This window comes from Ahaetulla prasina, chromosome 4 (genome assembly GCF_028640845.1).
Source record: "Ahaetulla prasina isolate Xishuangbanna chromosome 4, ASM2864084v1, whole genome shotgun sequence".
Taxonomy (NCBI): Eukaryota; Metazoa; Chordata; class Lepidosauria; order Squamata; family Colubridae; genus Ahaetulla; species Ahaetulla prasina.
The window spans coordinates 13,609,388-13,626,966 of record NC_080542.1 but is presented as its reverse complement, the minus strand read 5'-3'; the positions used below and the strand labels follow the sequence as shown (position 1 = coordinate 13,626,966).

Genomic DNA, 17,579 nt, shown 5'->3' with positions numbered 1-17,579 from the left:
TTGGGTTAGGAATATTAAATTTACACAAGCACAAAATTTAAGAGAAAAGTTTTACAAAATGTTTTATAGATGGCATCTAGATCCTAAAAAACTTGCCTGTATGTACCCAAATTTGCAAGCTAAATGTTGGAGGTGTGATTGTGATGATGCTACTTATTATCATATATGGTGGACTTGTAAAAACTCAAAGCATTTTGGATAAAAATTTGGTGGGTTATGCAAAATATTTTGAAAAAGTTTACTCCACAGTTGTTTTTATTGGGTATAAATACAGACTTTACAGCAATAGAGACTAAATTGATTTTAAATTTAATATCAGCAGCTAGACTGTTGGTAGCGCAATATTGGAAGAAGGAATATCTGCCTACCATGGAAGAGTGGATATTAAAAGTAGCGAATCTCAGGGTATCTGATAGACTATTCACAAGGAAGATATATACTGAAATGGAGAAGATGGATTGATTATATTCAAAACAAATATCAGATCAAGAAGTACCAAATAGCTTCTGAATGAATAGAAAGTAAAAATTGTATTTGTATATTTTTCTTTATGTAAAGGGGGAGTTAGGGCTCTAGGGGAGGGATGGGAGTTTATGGATAGTTAGCGTATTCTAGCTTATGATTGTTAGATGTTATACCCTGTATTTTGCTCTGGCAAGTCTGGGGTGGTGGTGGGGGGATTGGGTGGAGGTGGGAGAGGAATTTCCATTTGTGGAAATTTTCTGTACAACTTTTTAATAAAAAAAAAAAAACTCCAACAAGATTCATTGAACAACCATTGATTTCTCCTATAATTACCTAGGGAGTCTTAGTTATATACCTTCTTCTCAAATCCTTGGGGATGTCCAAGGGATAACACCAAAAGAACAGGTCAAGATTGAAAGGTATTATTAACTGTGGGATCAGAGCTAGAAATGTAACAATCTGCTCTTTGAGAAAGGATATATATGGAAGCTCATCTAATCACTGAGAAGGGTGACTTTTTCTCACGTTTCATTGTTGCAGACAGAACTGGTTCATATATGGTGACATAGGTATTCTCAAAGAAGATGGTATTTTTCATTGCAGTCACGGCAGTGTTACTGCCAGGGCTTACATGCCTTACTCCTCAGATTAATGTATGTGCTGTGGGAAAATCTCCCCTTATGAAGCACAAGTATTTTTTGTCAGGCGATTTCATCATAGCTGGGATACTATCTCAGTTCTACAGGATATCTGAACCAGTGCTTTTCAGACGGCATCCCTCTGAAGAACTAGTTGATGAGCTCATGTAAAGACTTTCTCTTCTTAACTGTAGCATATCTCAAATCAGATATTCTTCTATAATAGGATGCTTGGAGTGAGTTAATTAGTATCATTACTTGCAACATAAATTATTCCTTCTGTTTCTTGCTGGTTAGTTCCTTCATTCTAACATAAATTGCTACCTTAATAAATATGTACACAAACACACTAACAGTATAACAGGTCTCAGTTCAGTGATTTATTAAAATTTTATATTAAGCTTTTCTCATTGAATTACTTTGAATCAAATAATCAATTCTTTATGATGGAATCACTTTTTTTGGACAATTAAATGGCATCATTTAGTGACTATTAGGGAAAATGATATTATATAGCACTTTGAACTTGATTTCTAAACAGGTACTTCAGCAAGCAAGGAGCAGAAATATAACCTCTGTCTGCCCTAATGAAAAAGCTACACTTTACTTAGGATAAGGGAGCACTCTAAGTCTATTATGAGCAAAGAAAGAAGATTTATATAAAACATTTGCCCTCAAGCATGCTTCTTCGAACAAATTTTTCATATAAACACAAATCCCCTGAAGGAAATAGAAAGGGATGATGTTAATATATAAATCTAGAAGTATGTCTAAGAATTATATGTAGATGATAATGTGGCAGTATGGAAAAATACCATAAAAGTGTTAACAGAATGTACTTTTATGTTAAAATGTACTTTTATGTTTTTCCAAAGAGCATTTTCCCCTCCATCAAAAATCATCTTTATAACACTCTGAAATATTTTGCAGACTATTTGAATTCAAGTATTTCATTAAGGTAAAGGTAAAGGTTCCCCTCGCACATACGTGCTAGTCGTTGCCGACTCTAGGGGAAGGTGCTCATATCGTTTCAAAGCCGAAGAGCCAGCGCTGTCCGAAGATGTCTCCGTGGTCATGTGGCCAGCATGACTCAACGCCAAAGGCACACAGAAAGCCGTTACCTTCCCACCATGGTGGTCCCTATTTTTTCTACTTGCATTTTTAGGTGCTTTCAAAACTGCTAGGTTGGCAGAAGCTGGGACAAGTAACGGGAGCTCACCCCGTTACACGGCAGCATTAGGGATTTGAACCGCTGAGCTGCCAACCTTTCGATCGACAAGCTCAACATCCTAGTCCCTGAGCCACCACGTCCTCCAAGTATTTCATTAGATTTCATTATATTCGAACATTGTACAGTTTCGAGGGCTTAGGCATTTACATGATTAATTTACGTGCATCTGTAGTGTTTAGTTGAAATATTTAAAAAGTATGGGTAATGTCACATTCTTTGAGAAATGAAATATATTTAGGAATATATCTGTTTTTGCAGATTTTTCCTACAGAATTATCAACATATTTTGGCATTGGCTTTAGCTGTGAAAGAGATCAATGAAAACAACCACATTTTACCCAATGTGACTCTGGGTATACACATCTCTAATAGCTATTTCATGGCGAGATGGACATACTTGGCTTCAATAGAGCTTCTCTCAACACGGGGCAGATTCATCCCCAATTATAAGTGTGATGCCAAGGATAGGACAATATCTGTTATTGCAGGACCTAATTCTCACATCTATCCCTACATGGCAAACGTCTTGAATGTCTACAAGATGCCCCAGGTAAGATTTGCCCTGGAATGAAATGTATGGGCCTTGACAGCCAAAGTCTAGACAATGATCGGATCAAAAGCATCTGAGCTCAAACCAGAAAAGAAATTTGAGAAAGCAACTGAGAATGGATTCTTCCTTATTCTTTCGAATGTAAAGGGAGAGGAGAATGCTTTTAGACTTGCAAGATCAGAAAACCAAAATCATGCATACTAAACATTCTTTTATTGTAAGGTTACAGTAACAGAAGCCCACAAGTTTGAAAACAATTCTCCCACTCTTTTTACATTTTAAACGTTATGTTTACTAGTGCAAGAAAACAATTATGTAATTATTTTATATTAAATTATGTAATTTGGAAAAAAATAATTGGCAATTCAAAGAGAAATGAAAAAAAATACATATGGTGGCCAGATGTGATATTTTAGATAGTGTACTTGATTTATTTCTCAGTCTTAATCCAAATCCATTAATAATTTATGGTTCCTTGACTGATTTATAAATACACTTTGCAGAAGTGTATTTGCCGATGGTGTTCTAGTTATTTTGGGATTATACCCAATACATTTTCATGAATGCATTTTCTTATCATGTTTTAATAACCGTATTAAGGATTCATGATTTTAAAAAATCAATATACAGTTGTTATTATTATTTGGGAATAGTTATTTTGCTCTTTAAAATCATTTCCTGAATTAATGCATTTCTCAGGTCTCTGGCTTTGTGCTTATACTACAATAACAAAGGGTTGAATGAATATTCTGCACATCAGTTTTTTTTCCAGAACATGATTAGATCTTGGTTATTATGGAAAGCCATAAATTAAGAGCAGATTTTTTAAAAGAATACTGAATGTTTCATTTTGGAAAATCATGCTTTTCTTTCTTCTATATTCAGCTGACATATGGGTCTCCTCCAACTATAGATGACAAGATACAAACTGTTTTCTTTCATCGTTTTTTCCCAAATGGTGACCAACAGATTATGGGTATTCTCCAGTTGCTGCTGCATTTTAGATGGGCATGGATTGGGCTGATTTCCCAACCTGATGTGATTGGAGAGAGTTTCGTCCAAAATGCTGTTCCTTTGTTTTCCCAAAAAGGTGTCTGCTTTGACTTCATAGAAGAGATGGTCAAGGAAACATTTTCTAATGACGTTTTTAATGTCCTTACAGGTTTTCGTAAAACATATGTGATTATCATGAAAAGCACTGTCAATGCTATCATCCTATATTGTGAAAATCAGAACACTATGTTTTTTAGAATGTTGCCCTATATAGAACAAATTGTAGAGACATCCACTGAGGAAAAAGATAAAGTTTGGATAATGCCAGCCCAGATGGAGTTTACCTCCCTTGCACTTCAAAGAGCTATGGATATGAATGCCTTCAATGGTGTTATATCTTTTATAGCTTCTTCCAAGGAGATTTCTGGATTCCATAAATTCCTTCAGATGAGAAACCCAACTTCAGAAGCGGAAGACCATTTAATGAGAGTGTTCTGGGAACAGGCTTTTGAGTGCTCTTTTCCTAAAGATAAGTTAGATGAAGATGCTGAAATGCTGTGCACTGGAGAAGAGAAGTTGGAGAAACTACCTAAGGCTGTGTTTGATACCACCATGAGTGGGCAGAGTTACTGCATCTACAATGCAGTCTATGGTGTGGCCCATGCCTTACAAGCCATGCTTTCCCTCAAATCCAAATCCAAAACAAGGATAGAATTTGGGAGAGAAATATTGTTGGTTCAAAAAGCATGGCAGGTAATAAAAGAATAAACAACTATTTCCTATTGCTGTTCTGTCTAATGCAGTAAGCTGTGCTACAAAGGTTATGGCCAATGAGAATGCTGGAGTGATGATTTTTAAGTCTCATGCCACTATATTTTTCTCTTGTTTTGAGAAACCTCTGTAACTGGGAAGATACAACAATGCTACAAGAATATGGAAGAAAGAATTAAGATACAGTAGCATTTCTGAGTTTGGCAGAGGTTCAATACATCTGTGGCAGTGAAGAAATATTGAACATGAACGACCTTTAACTTAATACTACTGATTCTTTTCACTTTCTGTTCCTTCCTCTTTTCCCATTAATTGTCTACCTCTGCTTCTGTTTAGCTCCATCATTATTTGAGAACCATCTCATTTAATAACACTGCAGGACAGAAAATTTCCTTTAATGAAAATGGGGATGTAGAGACTGGATTTGACATTATCAACTGGGTCACGTTCCCAAACCAGACCTTTGTTAAAGTCAAAGTTGGAAAGATCGACCCAACAGTTTCTCTGGATAAGCTATTCACCATCTCTGCAAAAGACATCAGCTGGCCCACCATGTTTAACCAGGTATAGCCTGCTCAGATTTCAAATTGTGTGTTCTTCCCCATCCCTTCTTGCTTCCAGAATTATTGATTTGAATGGATCTTCAAGTTGTTAAGCTGAAAACTGCAAAAGTGGAGAAATAGAGGTAGTTTTCGAATTACGACCACAATGGAGCCCAAAAATTTCTGTTGCTAAGCGAGCCATTCATTAAGTTTTGCTCAATTTTATGACTTTTCTTGGTACAGTTGTTAAGTGAATCACTAAAATTTTTAACTTAGTAACATACTTGTTAAATTATCTGGCTTCCCTTTGACTTTGCTTGTTAAGAATTTCTAAAAGATGATTACATGATCCCAGGACACTGCATCCATAACGTATGTGAGCCAGTTGCCAAGCATATTAATATTTTTTTTTAATTGAAAAAGTTTTACAAAATCCGCCCCCTTTTCCCCCTCCCACCTTTCCCCCCTCCCCCCTCCCTTCACAAACACCCCCTCCCCCCTCCCCCCCGACTTCCCGGAACAAACACAAGGTATAGTAATAATAAAGCAAACGTATACTAAAAAATTTTCCTTCCTAACTAAATTATAATCCTACAATTCTCATCAATTCCTAACTTCCCCCAAAACAATCAAAAATAATACATCCTAATCATTCAAAGGCAGTCTGATTACTCTTAGTCTGATATCTGTTTTGAATATAGTCAATCCATTTTTTCCATTCACTTAAATATCTTTCTTGCGTATTATCTTTCAAAAAGGCTGAGATTTTTGCCATCTCAGCCAAATTGGCAACTTTCAATATCCATTCTCTTATTGTAGGTACTTCTTTTTTCTTCCAATACTGTCCTATTAGTAATCTTGCCGCTGTTATTAAATTTAAAATCAAATTAGTCTCAATTACTGTACAGTCCATGATAATTCCCAGCAAAAAAACTTGCGGCAGGAACTTTATCTTCTTTTTCAAAACATTTTGTAGAATCAACCAAATTCTTATCCAAAAAGTCTTAATATTTTTGCAAGTCCACCAAATATGAAAATATGTAGCATCATCACAATTACATCTCCAACATTTTGCTTGCATATCTGGATACATACACGATAATTTCTTAGGATCTAAATGCCATCTGTAAAACATTTTATAAAACATTTCCCTTAAATTCTGTGCCTGTGTAAATTTAACATTTCTAACCTAAATTTTTCCCCAAGTTTCCAATAATATTGGCTCCTGAAAATTTTGTGCCCACTTTATCATACAGTCCTTTACCAAATCCCTTTCAGAGTCTATTTCAAGTAACACATTGTACAATCTCTTTATACGCTCCTGAGATTGATTTCTAATTTGCTTTACCAAATTTTCCTCATTCTGGACTATACCAATTTTCTGATCTTCCTTCCATCTAGCATGTAACTGCCCGTATTGGAACCAAGTATAATTTTTCCCTTCTTCTTTTAATACGTGCAAAGATTTTAATTGCAAACTACCGCTTTCAATATACAAAAGATCTTTATATGTAGTTATTTCCTGAGTCTGTTCTAAATTTATGTTTTCTATTGCATGTCTAGGACTTGCCCACATGGGAACCTTATAATTTAGTTTATAAAAATATTTCTTCCAGTCACGCAAGTGAGCAATTCTTAACACATGGTTTTTAAAAGCTTTATCCATTTTTTTATCATAAATTAAATATGCATGCCATCCATATAATAAATCATAACCTTCTATATTCAAAATTCTCTCCTCCGTTAGATTAAACCAATCACTTATCGCAGAGAGAACAGCTGCTTCATAATATAATTTAAAATTAGGCATTTTTAAGCCTCCCCTTTCCCGTGAATCTTGAATTATTTTCATTTTAACCCTGGCCTTTTTACCTTCTCATATACATTTGTTAATTCCAGTCTGCCATTCCTCCAAATTTTTGTCTTTCTTAATTATTGGTATCATCTGAAAGAGGAATAAAAATCTAGGTAAAACGTTCATTTTAATAGCAGCTATTCTCCCCAACAACGGTAACTGCAATTTTTTTCCAAACCATCAAGTCCTTCTGAACTTTTTGCCATAAGACCTCATAATTATTCTTATACAATTTCACATTTGATGGTGTAATATAAACCCCTAAATATTTAACCTTTTTTACAATTTCAAATCCTGTTATTTCCTCTAATTTTTCTTTCTGTTGTTTGGTCATATTTTTTATTATCACTTTTGTTTTATTCTGGTTTACCTTAAACCCTGAGACCTTTCCATATCGATCAATTATGTCCAACAGAGATACACTTGAATTTATAGGATTTGTTAGAGTAATCACCAAATCATCTGCAAAGGCCCTCACTTTATATTCATGTTGTCTAACTTTAATTCCCTCTGTCTCCTTTGATTCTCGTATTTTAGCCAATAGTGGCTCCAGAGTTAAAATGAACAATAATGGTGATAAAGGACATCCCTGTCTTGTTCCTTTCGCAATCTTAAAAGCTTCTGTTAAGTTACCATTAATTATTATCTGGGCTGTTTGCTCTCCATAAATTGCTCTAATTATTCTTACAAAACCATCTCCAAATTGCATTTTTTCTATTAATTTAAATAAAAAGTCCCAATGCAATCGATCAAAAGCTTTCTCTGCATCCAAAAAGATAAATGCTGCTGATATAAAATTTTTCTTTTCTAAATATTCCAATAAGTTAACAATCTGCCTAACATTATTCCTCATCTGTCTCCCTTTTATAAATCCAGATTGATCAGTATGAATTCTACATTGTAAAACTAACATTAATCTGTTTGCTATTATTTTAACAAAAATCTTATAATCATTATTTAAAAGTGAAATTGGCCTATAATTCGCAGGTTTAGAACAATCCTGTTCCTCTTTTGGTAACAATGAAATAAAAGAAGTTCTCCATGAAGGGGGAATCCAAGCATATTAATTTTGATCAGCTGACCATGTGGATATTTCAATCATCATAAATGGAGGTCTTCTAGTTCAACCCCTGCCCAAGCAGGGAGACCCCTATGCCTATGATGGCGAACCAATGGCATGCGTGCCTGAAGTGACACACAGAGCCATGTCACCTGTCACACATGGCATTGCCCGTTCCTCTTCCCATTTTTTGGTACACGTGCGCATACGATGATCCGATGGCCTTTGTGCATGCGGCAGTGCCTGAAACTGGAAGAGCTGATCTTCTGGTGTGAGCATGCATGCCAGCCAGATGTACGGTGTGTGTAAATGTTCACCAGTAACCAGAAGACTTCCTTCCCCACAGAAAACTGAAAGTACCTTATCTGGTGCGCATGTGCCCCTTGGGCAGGTCTTCTTCCTAATCACAGCCCTGAAGAGAGTATGAAGTGCTCCCTTTTCAGCTCCCTTTTCTCCCTTAGAAAAGGTTCATCATCACTGCCCTATATCATTCCAAACAAATAACTGTCTGATCAGATAGATAGATAGATAGATAGATAGATAGATAGATAGATAGATAGATAGATAGATAGATAGGATAGATAGATAGATAGATAGATAGATAGATAGATAGATAGATAGATAGATAGATGAAAGATGAAAGATGATAGATAGAAGATAGATGATAGATGATAGATGATAGATGATAGATGATAGATGATAGATGATAGATGATAAATGATAAATGATAGATGATGGATGGATGATGGATGGATGGATGGATAGGTGGATAGGTGGAGGGATGGATGACTTTGCCAAGTTCTTATTTATCTCAAAAATAGCAAGAAGAATGATAAAACTATGGCTCTTAGATTGCTTCTTTTCCCACCAATCCTTGAAAGACATGGCCATCCAAGGGAAAGAATAGACTAGAATAGAATTCTTTATTGGCCAAGTGTTATTGGACTCATATGCTCCTCGGTGCATATGCTCTCAGTGTACAAAAAAGAAAAGATACAGTTGTCAAGAATCAATAGGTAGAACACTTAATGATAGTCATAGGATATAAGCTACAGGCATGTTTTGACTGCACTGATTGGAATATTTTTAAAGATACCTCTGCAGACCTGGATGAACTCACAGATACTATAACATCATATGTGAGCTTCTGTGAAGACCTATGTGTACCTACAAGGAACTTGCGAATATACAGTAACAACAAACTTTGGTTCACACCTAAACTTAAGCAGCTACGACATTCCAAAGAGAAGGCCTACAGAAAAGGTGATAAAATGCTGTACAATCAGGCCAGAAATGCACTAACAAGGGAGATAAGAGCAGCAAAAAGAAGCTACTCTGAAAAGCTAAAGAATCAGTTTTCAGCAAATGAACCAGCAAACATGTGGAAAACTCTTAAAAATATCACCGGCTATGGCAAACCTCCTTCCCAGGCTGAAGGTAATCAACAACTGGCAGATGACCTGAATGAGTTTTACTGCAGGTTTGAAAGGAAACTACAGCCACCTATCTCCACAACCCCCATCTCAGACACACCAACAACAGCCAAGCCTCCTACAACTGACCCCATTTCATTGGGTTCACAACCCCTAGTGATCACAGAAAAAGAAGTGCAGGACCTATTTCACAGACAAAAGCCAGGAAAAGCTCCAGGCCCAGACAAGATAACTCCTTCTTGCTTAAAAGTCTGTGCTGACCAATTGGCCCCCATCTTCACCCATATTTTCAATAAATCACTAGAGATGTGTTATGTTCCTTCTTGCTTCAAATGCTCTACCATCATCCCAGTGCCGAAGAAGCCCACCATCAAGGAATTGAATGACTACAGACCAGTTGCTCTAACATCTGTAGTCATGAAAACCTTTGAAAGGCTAGTGCTTTCCTACTTGAAAACCATCACGGATTCGCTGTTAGACCCCTCGCAATTTGCATACTGAGCAAACAGATCAACAGATGATGCTGTTAATATGGCTCTGCACTACATCCTACAGCATCTTGAGTCTCCAAAGACCTATGCAAGAGTCCTTTTTGTAGACTTTAGTTCAGCATTCAATACCATCATTCCAGAGATTCTTCTAACTAAGCTAAACCAGCTACAGGTACCGGAACAGACTTGTAAGTGGATCACAAGCTTCCTAACAAACAGGAAGCAGAAGGTGAAGCTAAGCAAGATCACATCAAATACCTGTACAATTAGCACAGGGGCCCCCCAAGGCTGTGTGCTCTCCCCACTTCTCTTCTCTCTGTATACCAATGACTGCATCTCCAATGATCCATCTGTTAAGCTACTGAAGTTCGCAGATGACACAACAGTGATTGGTCTCATTCGAGACAATGACGAATCCGCATATAGACGAGAGGTCGAACGACTAGCCTTATGGTGCAACCAAAACAATCTGGAACTGAACACACTCAAAACCGTAGAAATGGTGGTAGACTTTAGGAGAAACCCTTCCATACTTCCACCTCTCACAATACTAGACAACACAGTATCAACAGTAGAAACCTTCAAATTTCTAGGTTCTATCATATCGCAAGATCTCAAATGGACAGCTAACATCAAAAACATCATTAAAAAAGGACAACAAAGAATGTTCTTTCTGCACCAACTCAGTAAGCTCAAACTGCCCAAGGAGCTGCTGATTCAGTTCTATAGAGGAATTATTGAGTCTGTCATTTGCACCTCTATAACTGTCTGGTTCAGTTCTGCAACCCAACAAGAAAAACATAGACTTCAGAGGATAATTAGAACTGCAGAAAAAATAATTGCTACCAACCTGCCTTCCATTGAGGACCTGTATACTGCACGAATCAAGAAGAGGGCCGTGAAAATATTTGCAGATCCCTCGCATCCTGGACATAAACTGTTTCAACTCCTACCCTCAAAACGACGCTATAGAGCACTGCACACCAGAACAACTAGACACAAGAACAGTTTTTTCCCGAAGGCCATCACTCTGCTAAACAAATAATTCCATCAACACTGTCAAACTATTTACTGAATCTGCACTACTATTAATCTTCTCATAGTTCCCATCACCAATCTCTTTCCACTTATGACTGTATGACTATAACTTGTTGCTGGCAATCCTTATGATTTATATTGATATATTGACCATCAATTGTGTTGTAAATGTTGTACCTTGATGAACGTATCTTTTCTTTTATGTACACTGAGAGCATATGCACCAAGACAAATTCCTTGTGTGTCCAATCACACTTGGCCAATAAAAATTCTATTCTATTCTATTCTATTCTATTCTATTCTATTCTATTCTATTCTATTCTATTCTATTCTATTCTATAAATAATCAATTGAATCATACTAGGAAACAATCAATCAAAACAATGCAGACTTAGTGAAAGCAGTTGGTGCTTACCTTCCTGGCATGGATGGGAAGGGGGAAAAAAAGGGGGAAATCTCATGTCAGGGACTATTTTAACCCTGGTCCAAAGAGAAGACCTCCCCATTGCAGTGGCCAAAGTAGAGAAAGGAATTGAAACTTGGGGTGGGAGGAGCTGATTCACCTCTATTTCCAGCTAATTTATACATGGGAAATAAATTCTTCTGGGTCTTTACATTCACCAAGCCAAATGATGCTATCTTCCTGGATCTCCAATTTTTAGTATTCCTATCTCCAGTTTTGATTCTAGTTCCCATTTTCTGCAGTTCTTCCACTGATTTATTACAATTGCTCCAAACCAACTGATTTTTGCAACACTTATACCCTATTATTTAAAAGTAAAATTCACCCTGAAATAGAATTTTCTGATAGAAAACTTGTGACTTTTAATAAATCCTGCTTTCACTTCTTGATAGGTTCAGCCTCTTTCTGTATGCAATGACATTTGCTATTCGGGGACTAGGAAGAAGAAAATAGAAGGGAAGCCATTTTGCTGTTATGACTGCATTCCATGTGCAAAAGGGAAAATTTCAAACCAGATGGGTAAGAGTTGCTTTGTGGAAAACTATTCAGACTCCTTACCAGGGGTGAAATGCTATCGGTTCGCAGAATGCAGAACAAAACTGTGAAAAGATAAGCCTAATGAATACCTTCCTCTGTTGTAGGATAAGGGATTTTCCCAAGAAAGATAGAAGAGAGAGAGGGAAGTGAAGGGAGGGAGAGGGAGAGGGAGAGGGAGAGGGAGAGGGAGAGGGAGAGGGAGAGGGAGAGGGAGAGGGAGGAGAATGTGCATAAAAGACGAACAGAGTAGAATTGTAATCACAAAGCAATGTGTAAGTATTAGACATTCTAGCACACTTACAACATAGTACTAAATACACTGTACATTAAACAGACATTTTTAAAGAATCTCATTAATTAACTCTTCTGTTCCCCTATATTAATATTTCTAGAAATGGATCCTAATGCTTTCTTGTTCCAGATGCAGTTGATTGTTTCCAATGTTCAGAAGATCAATATCCAAACAAGGCTCAAAATCTCTGTATTCTGAAAACTACAACCTTCCTGTCTTACAATGAGCCAATGGGAATCACCTTGGCCACTGTTAGTCTTTTCTTTTCCTCCATCACAACTTTGGTGCTGGGTATCTTCATTAAAGAGCAGGACACACCCATTGTCAAAGCCAACAACAGGAACCTCACTTACGTTCTTCTCATTGCCCTCCTCCTTTCTTTTCTTTGCAGCTTACTCTTCATTGGGAGACCTGACCAAATGAAATGTCTCTTGCAACAAACTGCTTTTGGCATCATCTTCTCCATAGCCCTTTCTTGCATTTTGGGGAAAACAACCATTGTTATTATTGCTTTCATGGCCACTAAACCAGGCTCCAAAATGAGGAAATGGGTGGGAAACAGGTTGGCCAAAAGTATTATCCTATCTTGCTCCATAGCGCAATTCACCATTTGTACAATGTGGTTGGCGATTTCTCCCCCATTCCCAGATTTAGACATGCACTCCATGGTGGAAGAAATTGTCCTGGAATGTAATGAAGGTTCAGCCATCATGTTTTACCTTGTCCTTGGCTTTATGGGGTTCTTGGCTTCTATCAGCTTTACAGTGGCCTTTCTAGCCAGGAAGTTACCTGACAGCTTTAATGAAGCCAAATTTATCACATTCAGTATGTTGGTCTTTTGCAGTGTCTGGATATCATTTGTTCCAACCTATCTGAGTACAAAGGGAAAATACATGGTCGTTGTGGAGATCTTCTCCATTTTGGCTTCGGCAGTTGGATTACTGGGCTTCATCTTTTCCCCCAAATGTTATATCATTATGTTTAGACCTGATTTGAATACAAAAGGACAGTTAATAAAGAAATGATTCAGATTTTGTTTATTGGTGTGATGCATTAAGTGTTTCTCTGATTCCAATAATAAATGTGGGATTCATTTCTGATCAGAACTGTTGATTAAGTATCATATAGTTAAACATAATCATCATCTCAACACAAATTTCTATCAAAAATCTCTCACACATATTGTAGAGAAAAATTAATATGAACAAATTTATAAGCAGGGCTACAAAATTCTATCAAGTAACACCAATTCTGGTCCCTTTGGGAAGAATTGTCTAAGTAAAACAAATACTGCATCTCAGATTTTAAAAATATGAAAATTTTCAGCAGTTACAGCATTTGGGGGCATGGCTTTGGAAATAATATTTGAGGAATTTTTCATTATTCCTCTACTAAGTGGGTTGGAGAACAACCCCTATCCCGAGCCCTCCAGAGATCATCAACCAACGCGACCAAAGCCGTCTCCAACATAAACATTGATTTTTTTCCCCACTCCCAGTAAGATACTGATAAATACATTTCAACAATAGTCATTTCCAGGGGTATGCTACTGGTTTGGACTGGTTCGGCCGATCTGGTAGCAAAATGTGGTGGGTGGTTCGGAGAACCAGTAGCATTGGTGGTGCGAAGCTCTGCCAACTGGCCCAGTTGTCGTTACTTCCTGGTCTTAACCAGGAAGTAACCTGTTTGTTACCCTCTGCACATGCGCAGAATGGTTTGTGAATGGGCAGAGAGTCCGTGTGTGCATGTGATGCACACATGCACAGCACATGCACTTCCAAACCAGAATGAAAAATAAGTAGATTTCACCCCTGGTTGTTTCCCCCTTTGCAAAACAGGTCCATAATTTATGAACTTCTACATTCTATACTCCTTAGTCTGTAGATATTTTTTTGAATGAATGAATAAATAAATGAATGAATGAATGAATGAATGAATGAATAAATAAATAAATAAATTTATTAACGAACAATCTGGGTTCACAAAAGACAATGTGCTGAAACCTTAGCTGAGAGATATATTTAATACCTGGATAAAAATTGAGCAAATTTTGTGAAATAGAAAGACTGAAGAGTTGTGCTTTTAGCAACACATATTCAGAATGTACTTTGTACTTGCTTCATGGCTTGTAGATACCCAAATAGCTGTAGGTTTGAAGCTGTTCTATGTGATTGCCACCCACATATTTTAGAGGGCCTTACAGGTAGCTCGAATTTAGTTGCAGAATAACCATTTTGGGATATTTCTTTGCAGCAATACATAAGCACAGAGAACCCTGTTTCAAATCGGTCTGTGTATATAAAAGAAGTACTGGATCTTAATTCTATCCCTCTGTTTATGCAGCCCAGAACTGTGTTGGCTTTTTTGGCAGCTGCTGCACACTGCTGGCTCCTTTCTAAATGGTTGTCCACTAAGACTCCAAGATCCCTCTCACAGTTACTACTATTGAGCAAGGTACCACATATATGATACCTGTGCAATTTTCCCCCCTAAATGTAGAACCTTACTTTTTTTCACTGTTGAATTTCATTTTGTTAGATAGCGCCCAATGTTCAAGTCTGTCAAGATCGTTCTGTATCTTGAGCCTATCTTCTGGAGTATTGGCTATTCCTGCCAGCTTGGTGGCAAACAAATTTGATGAGTTCCCCATCTATCCCCTCGTCCAAGTCATTGATGAAGATGTTGAAGAGTACTGGGCCTAAAACAGAGCCTTGGGGTACTCCACTGAATACTTCCCTCCATGTGGATGTAGTTCCATTGAGGACTACACGTTGAATGCAGTTGGTCAGCCAGTTATGAATCCATCTGGTGGTGGTGCTGTCTAACCCACATTTTTCTACTTTATCTAGTAGTAGGCTATGGTCTACTTTATCAAATGCTTTACTGAAGTCCAAGTAAATTATATCGATAGCATTCCTCTGGTCCACTAATTTTGTCACTTTGTCAAAGAATGCAATATGATTAGTCTGGCATGATCTGTTTTTGACAAACCCATGTTGGCTTTTGGTTATTACTTTGTTTGCTTCTAGGTGTTCGGTGATTAGTTGCTTGATTATCTTTTCTAGAATCTTCCCTGGTATTGAGGTCAGGCTGAAAAGTCTGTAGTTCCCTGGATCTATTTTTGGAAGGGACCTTGGAAGCCTTCAAGTTCAACCTCCCTATATCGTTCCAGACAAATGGCTGTGCAATCTCTTCTTAGAAACCTTCAATAGTGGTGTCGTGTCCCACTCCTCCGCTGACGGCCGGGTCAGGGAAATCCGAATCAGGCTTGCCTCTGCAGCTCTGCCCAAAGTCCTAGCAAAGTCCTCAGAGCAGGCAGGAGACCAGAAAGTGACTTCAGCAAGATAAGTTCGACTTTGCCTGACTCAGAGACTGCCAGAAAGCAGATCCTTTATATAGGCCATGGGGTGTGGCTCCATGACTCAGTACTCATTAAGGCCTGCCCCTCCCTTCCTTCTGTTGCCTCCGCCTATCCAGTCTTCTGATGCGAGGGTCACTCCAATCAGCAGCTGTTGGAAATAAACTTTCCTCAGGCTCACATGCTGTGGAGGAGGGGGAGGGGTCTAGCTGCTCCGTTTGCCTGGTCATGGAGCCAGGGCTGGGGCCGGGGGGTGCTCCCTCCTCTGCAACCTGCTTGGGCATGGAGCCAGGGCTGGGGCCAGGAGATGCCCCCTCCTCAGCCTGTCTGGGCATGGAGCCAGGGCTGGGGCCGGGAGGACATTCTTCAGCGTTCGGAAGCAGATAAGCAGATCCCGGCTGCGGTGAGAGCGGGCAAGACACAACAAGTGGACCATCCACAATTTCTGGATGCAAGCTATTAAACTGATTAATTATTCCTACTATCAGAAAAATTCTCCCTCATTCTAGGTTGGATCTCTCTTTGTTAACCTTCCATCCATTACTTCTCTTGTCTTTTGGTGCTTTGAAGACTAGGTTGACCCCTCTCTTCTCTGTGACAGCCATTGAAATATTTGGAAGACTGCTATCATGTTACCCCTAGTCCTTCTCTTCATCAGACTGCACGCATCCAATTCCTGCAACTGTTCTTCATATGTTTAAGCCTCCAGTCTCCTAATCAGCTTCAGTTTTTTTCTCTACACTCTTAACATATTTTTGTTACCATGATGACCAAAACTGAATGCAGTATTCCAAGTGAGGTCCTAATAGTACAGCATAAAGTGGTAGTAACACTATCCCACTTTTCATGCAGTCTAGTAGATTTCTAGTAGAAATCCTTGCTCAAGCAGGACACCTTATACAATCTGAGACAAGGAGCTTCTCCAGTCTCTTCTTAAAAACCTCCACTATTGGAACCTCCACAACCTCTGGAGGCAAGTCGTTCCACTGATTAATTGTTCACACTGTTAGGAAATTTCTCTTAAATTCCAAATTGCTTCTCTCTTTGATTAGTTTTCATCCATTCTCTAGTGCTCTGGAAAATAAGCTGATCCCCCTCTTCTTTGTGGCAGCCTCTCAAATACTGGAATACTGCTATCATGACATCCCTAGTCCTTTTTTCTAGATTAGCCATACCCAGTTCCTGCAACCGTTCTTCATATGTTTATGTCTCCAGGCCTTTAATCATCCTAGTTGATCTTTCCTGCACTTTTTCCAAAGTTTCAACATCTTTTTTGAACAGCAAATGTTATGCTGGACATCTGTACAATAAACTCCTGAATTTGATTACAACTGAGAATATCTTAGCTAAGGAACGGTTGATCTTTGAAGCAAGGTATTCCTCTTTGGGCCATGCTCCATTAACAGAAAAATACACCTTTAGAACATGTTCAGGTCTTTATACTCTCTTTATTGATCTGAGATATATCTGTCAACTAGTATCCAGACCTAAATTATTGGAGAACTGAAGAATTCCTTGATAGATAGCTACTTTTCTAATCTAAAGGTATCTGAACCCCCTGGCCAAAAGTGTGATGAAATAGACATTTACAATTATGCAATGGAAATTCCCATCAGAACAGGTCTCAGACAAGGTTGCCTTCTGGCACCTTTATTATTTAATCTGTTTATTATCATCTTTAACCAAATTGATTAATCGAGCTACTCATCCCCCAAAATTGGAAAGTTAAGCATGTTTCAATTCTCTTCTAAGCTGATGATCCAATACTTCTTTTACATACACAGACTGATTTGAAACAGGGTTCTCTGTGCTTATGTATTGCTGCAAAGAAATATCCCAAAATAGTTATTCTGCAACTAAAT

The 17,579-nt window shown here is 37.9% G+C and overlaps 1 protein-coding gene across 1 annotated transcript; it reads left to right on the top strand.

Annotated features, from left to right (window-relative positions):
• Positions 1–1,049: 1,049 nt before the first annotated feature.
• Positions 1,050–13,384, top strand: LOC131197942 (vomeronasal type-2 receptor 26-like). The gene is made up of 6 exons (XM_058182447.1): positions 1,050–1,270; positions 2,707–2,884; positions 3,770–4,630; positions 4,985–5,212; positions 11,923–12,049; positions 12,489–13,384. The coding sequence occupies exons 1-6, from the start codon at positions 1,050–1,052 to the stop codon at positions 13,382–13,384; spliced, it is 2,511 nt and encodes an 836-aa protein (XP_058038430.1).
• Positions 13,385–17,579: the final 4,195 nt, after the last annotated feature.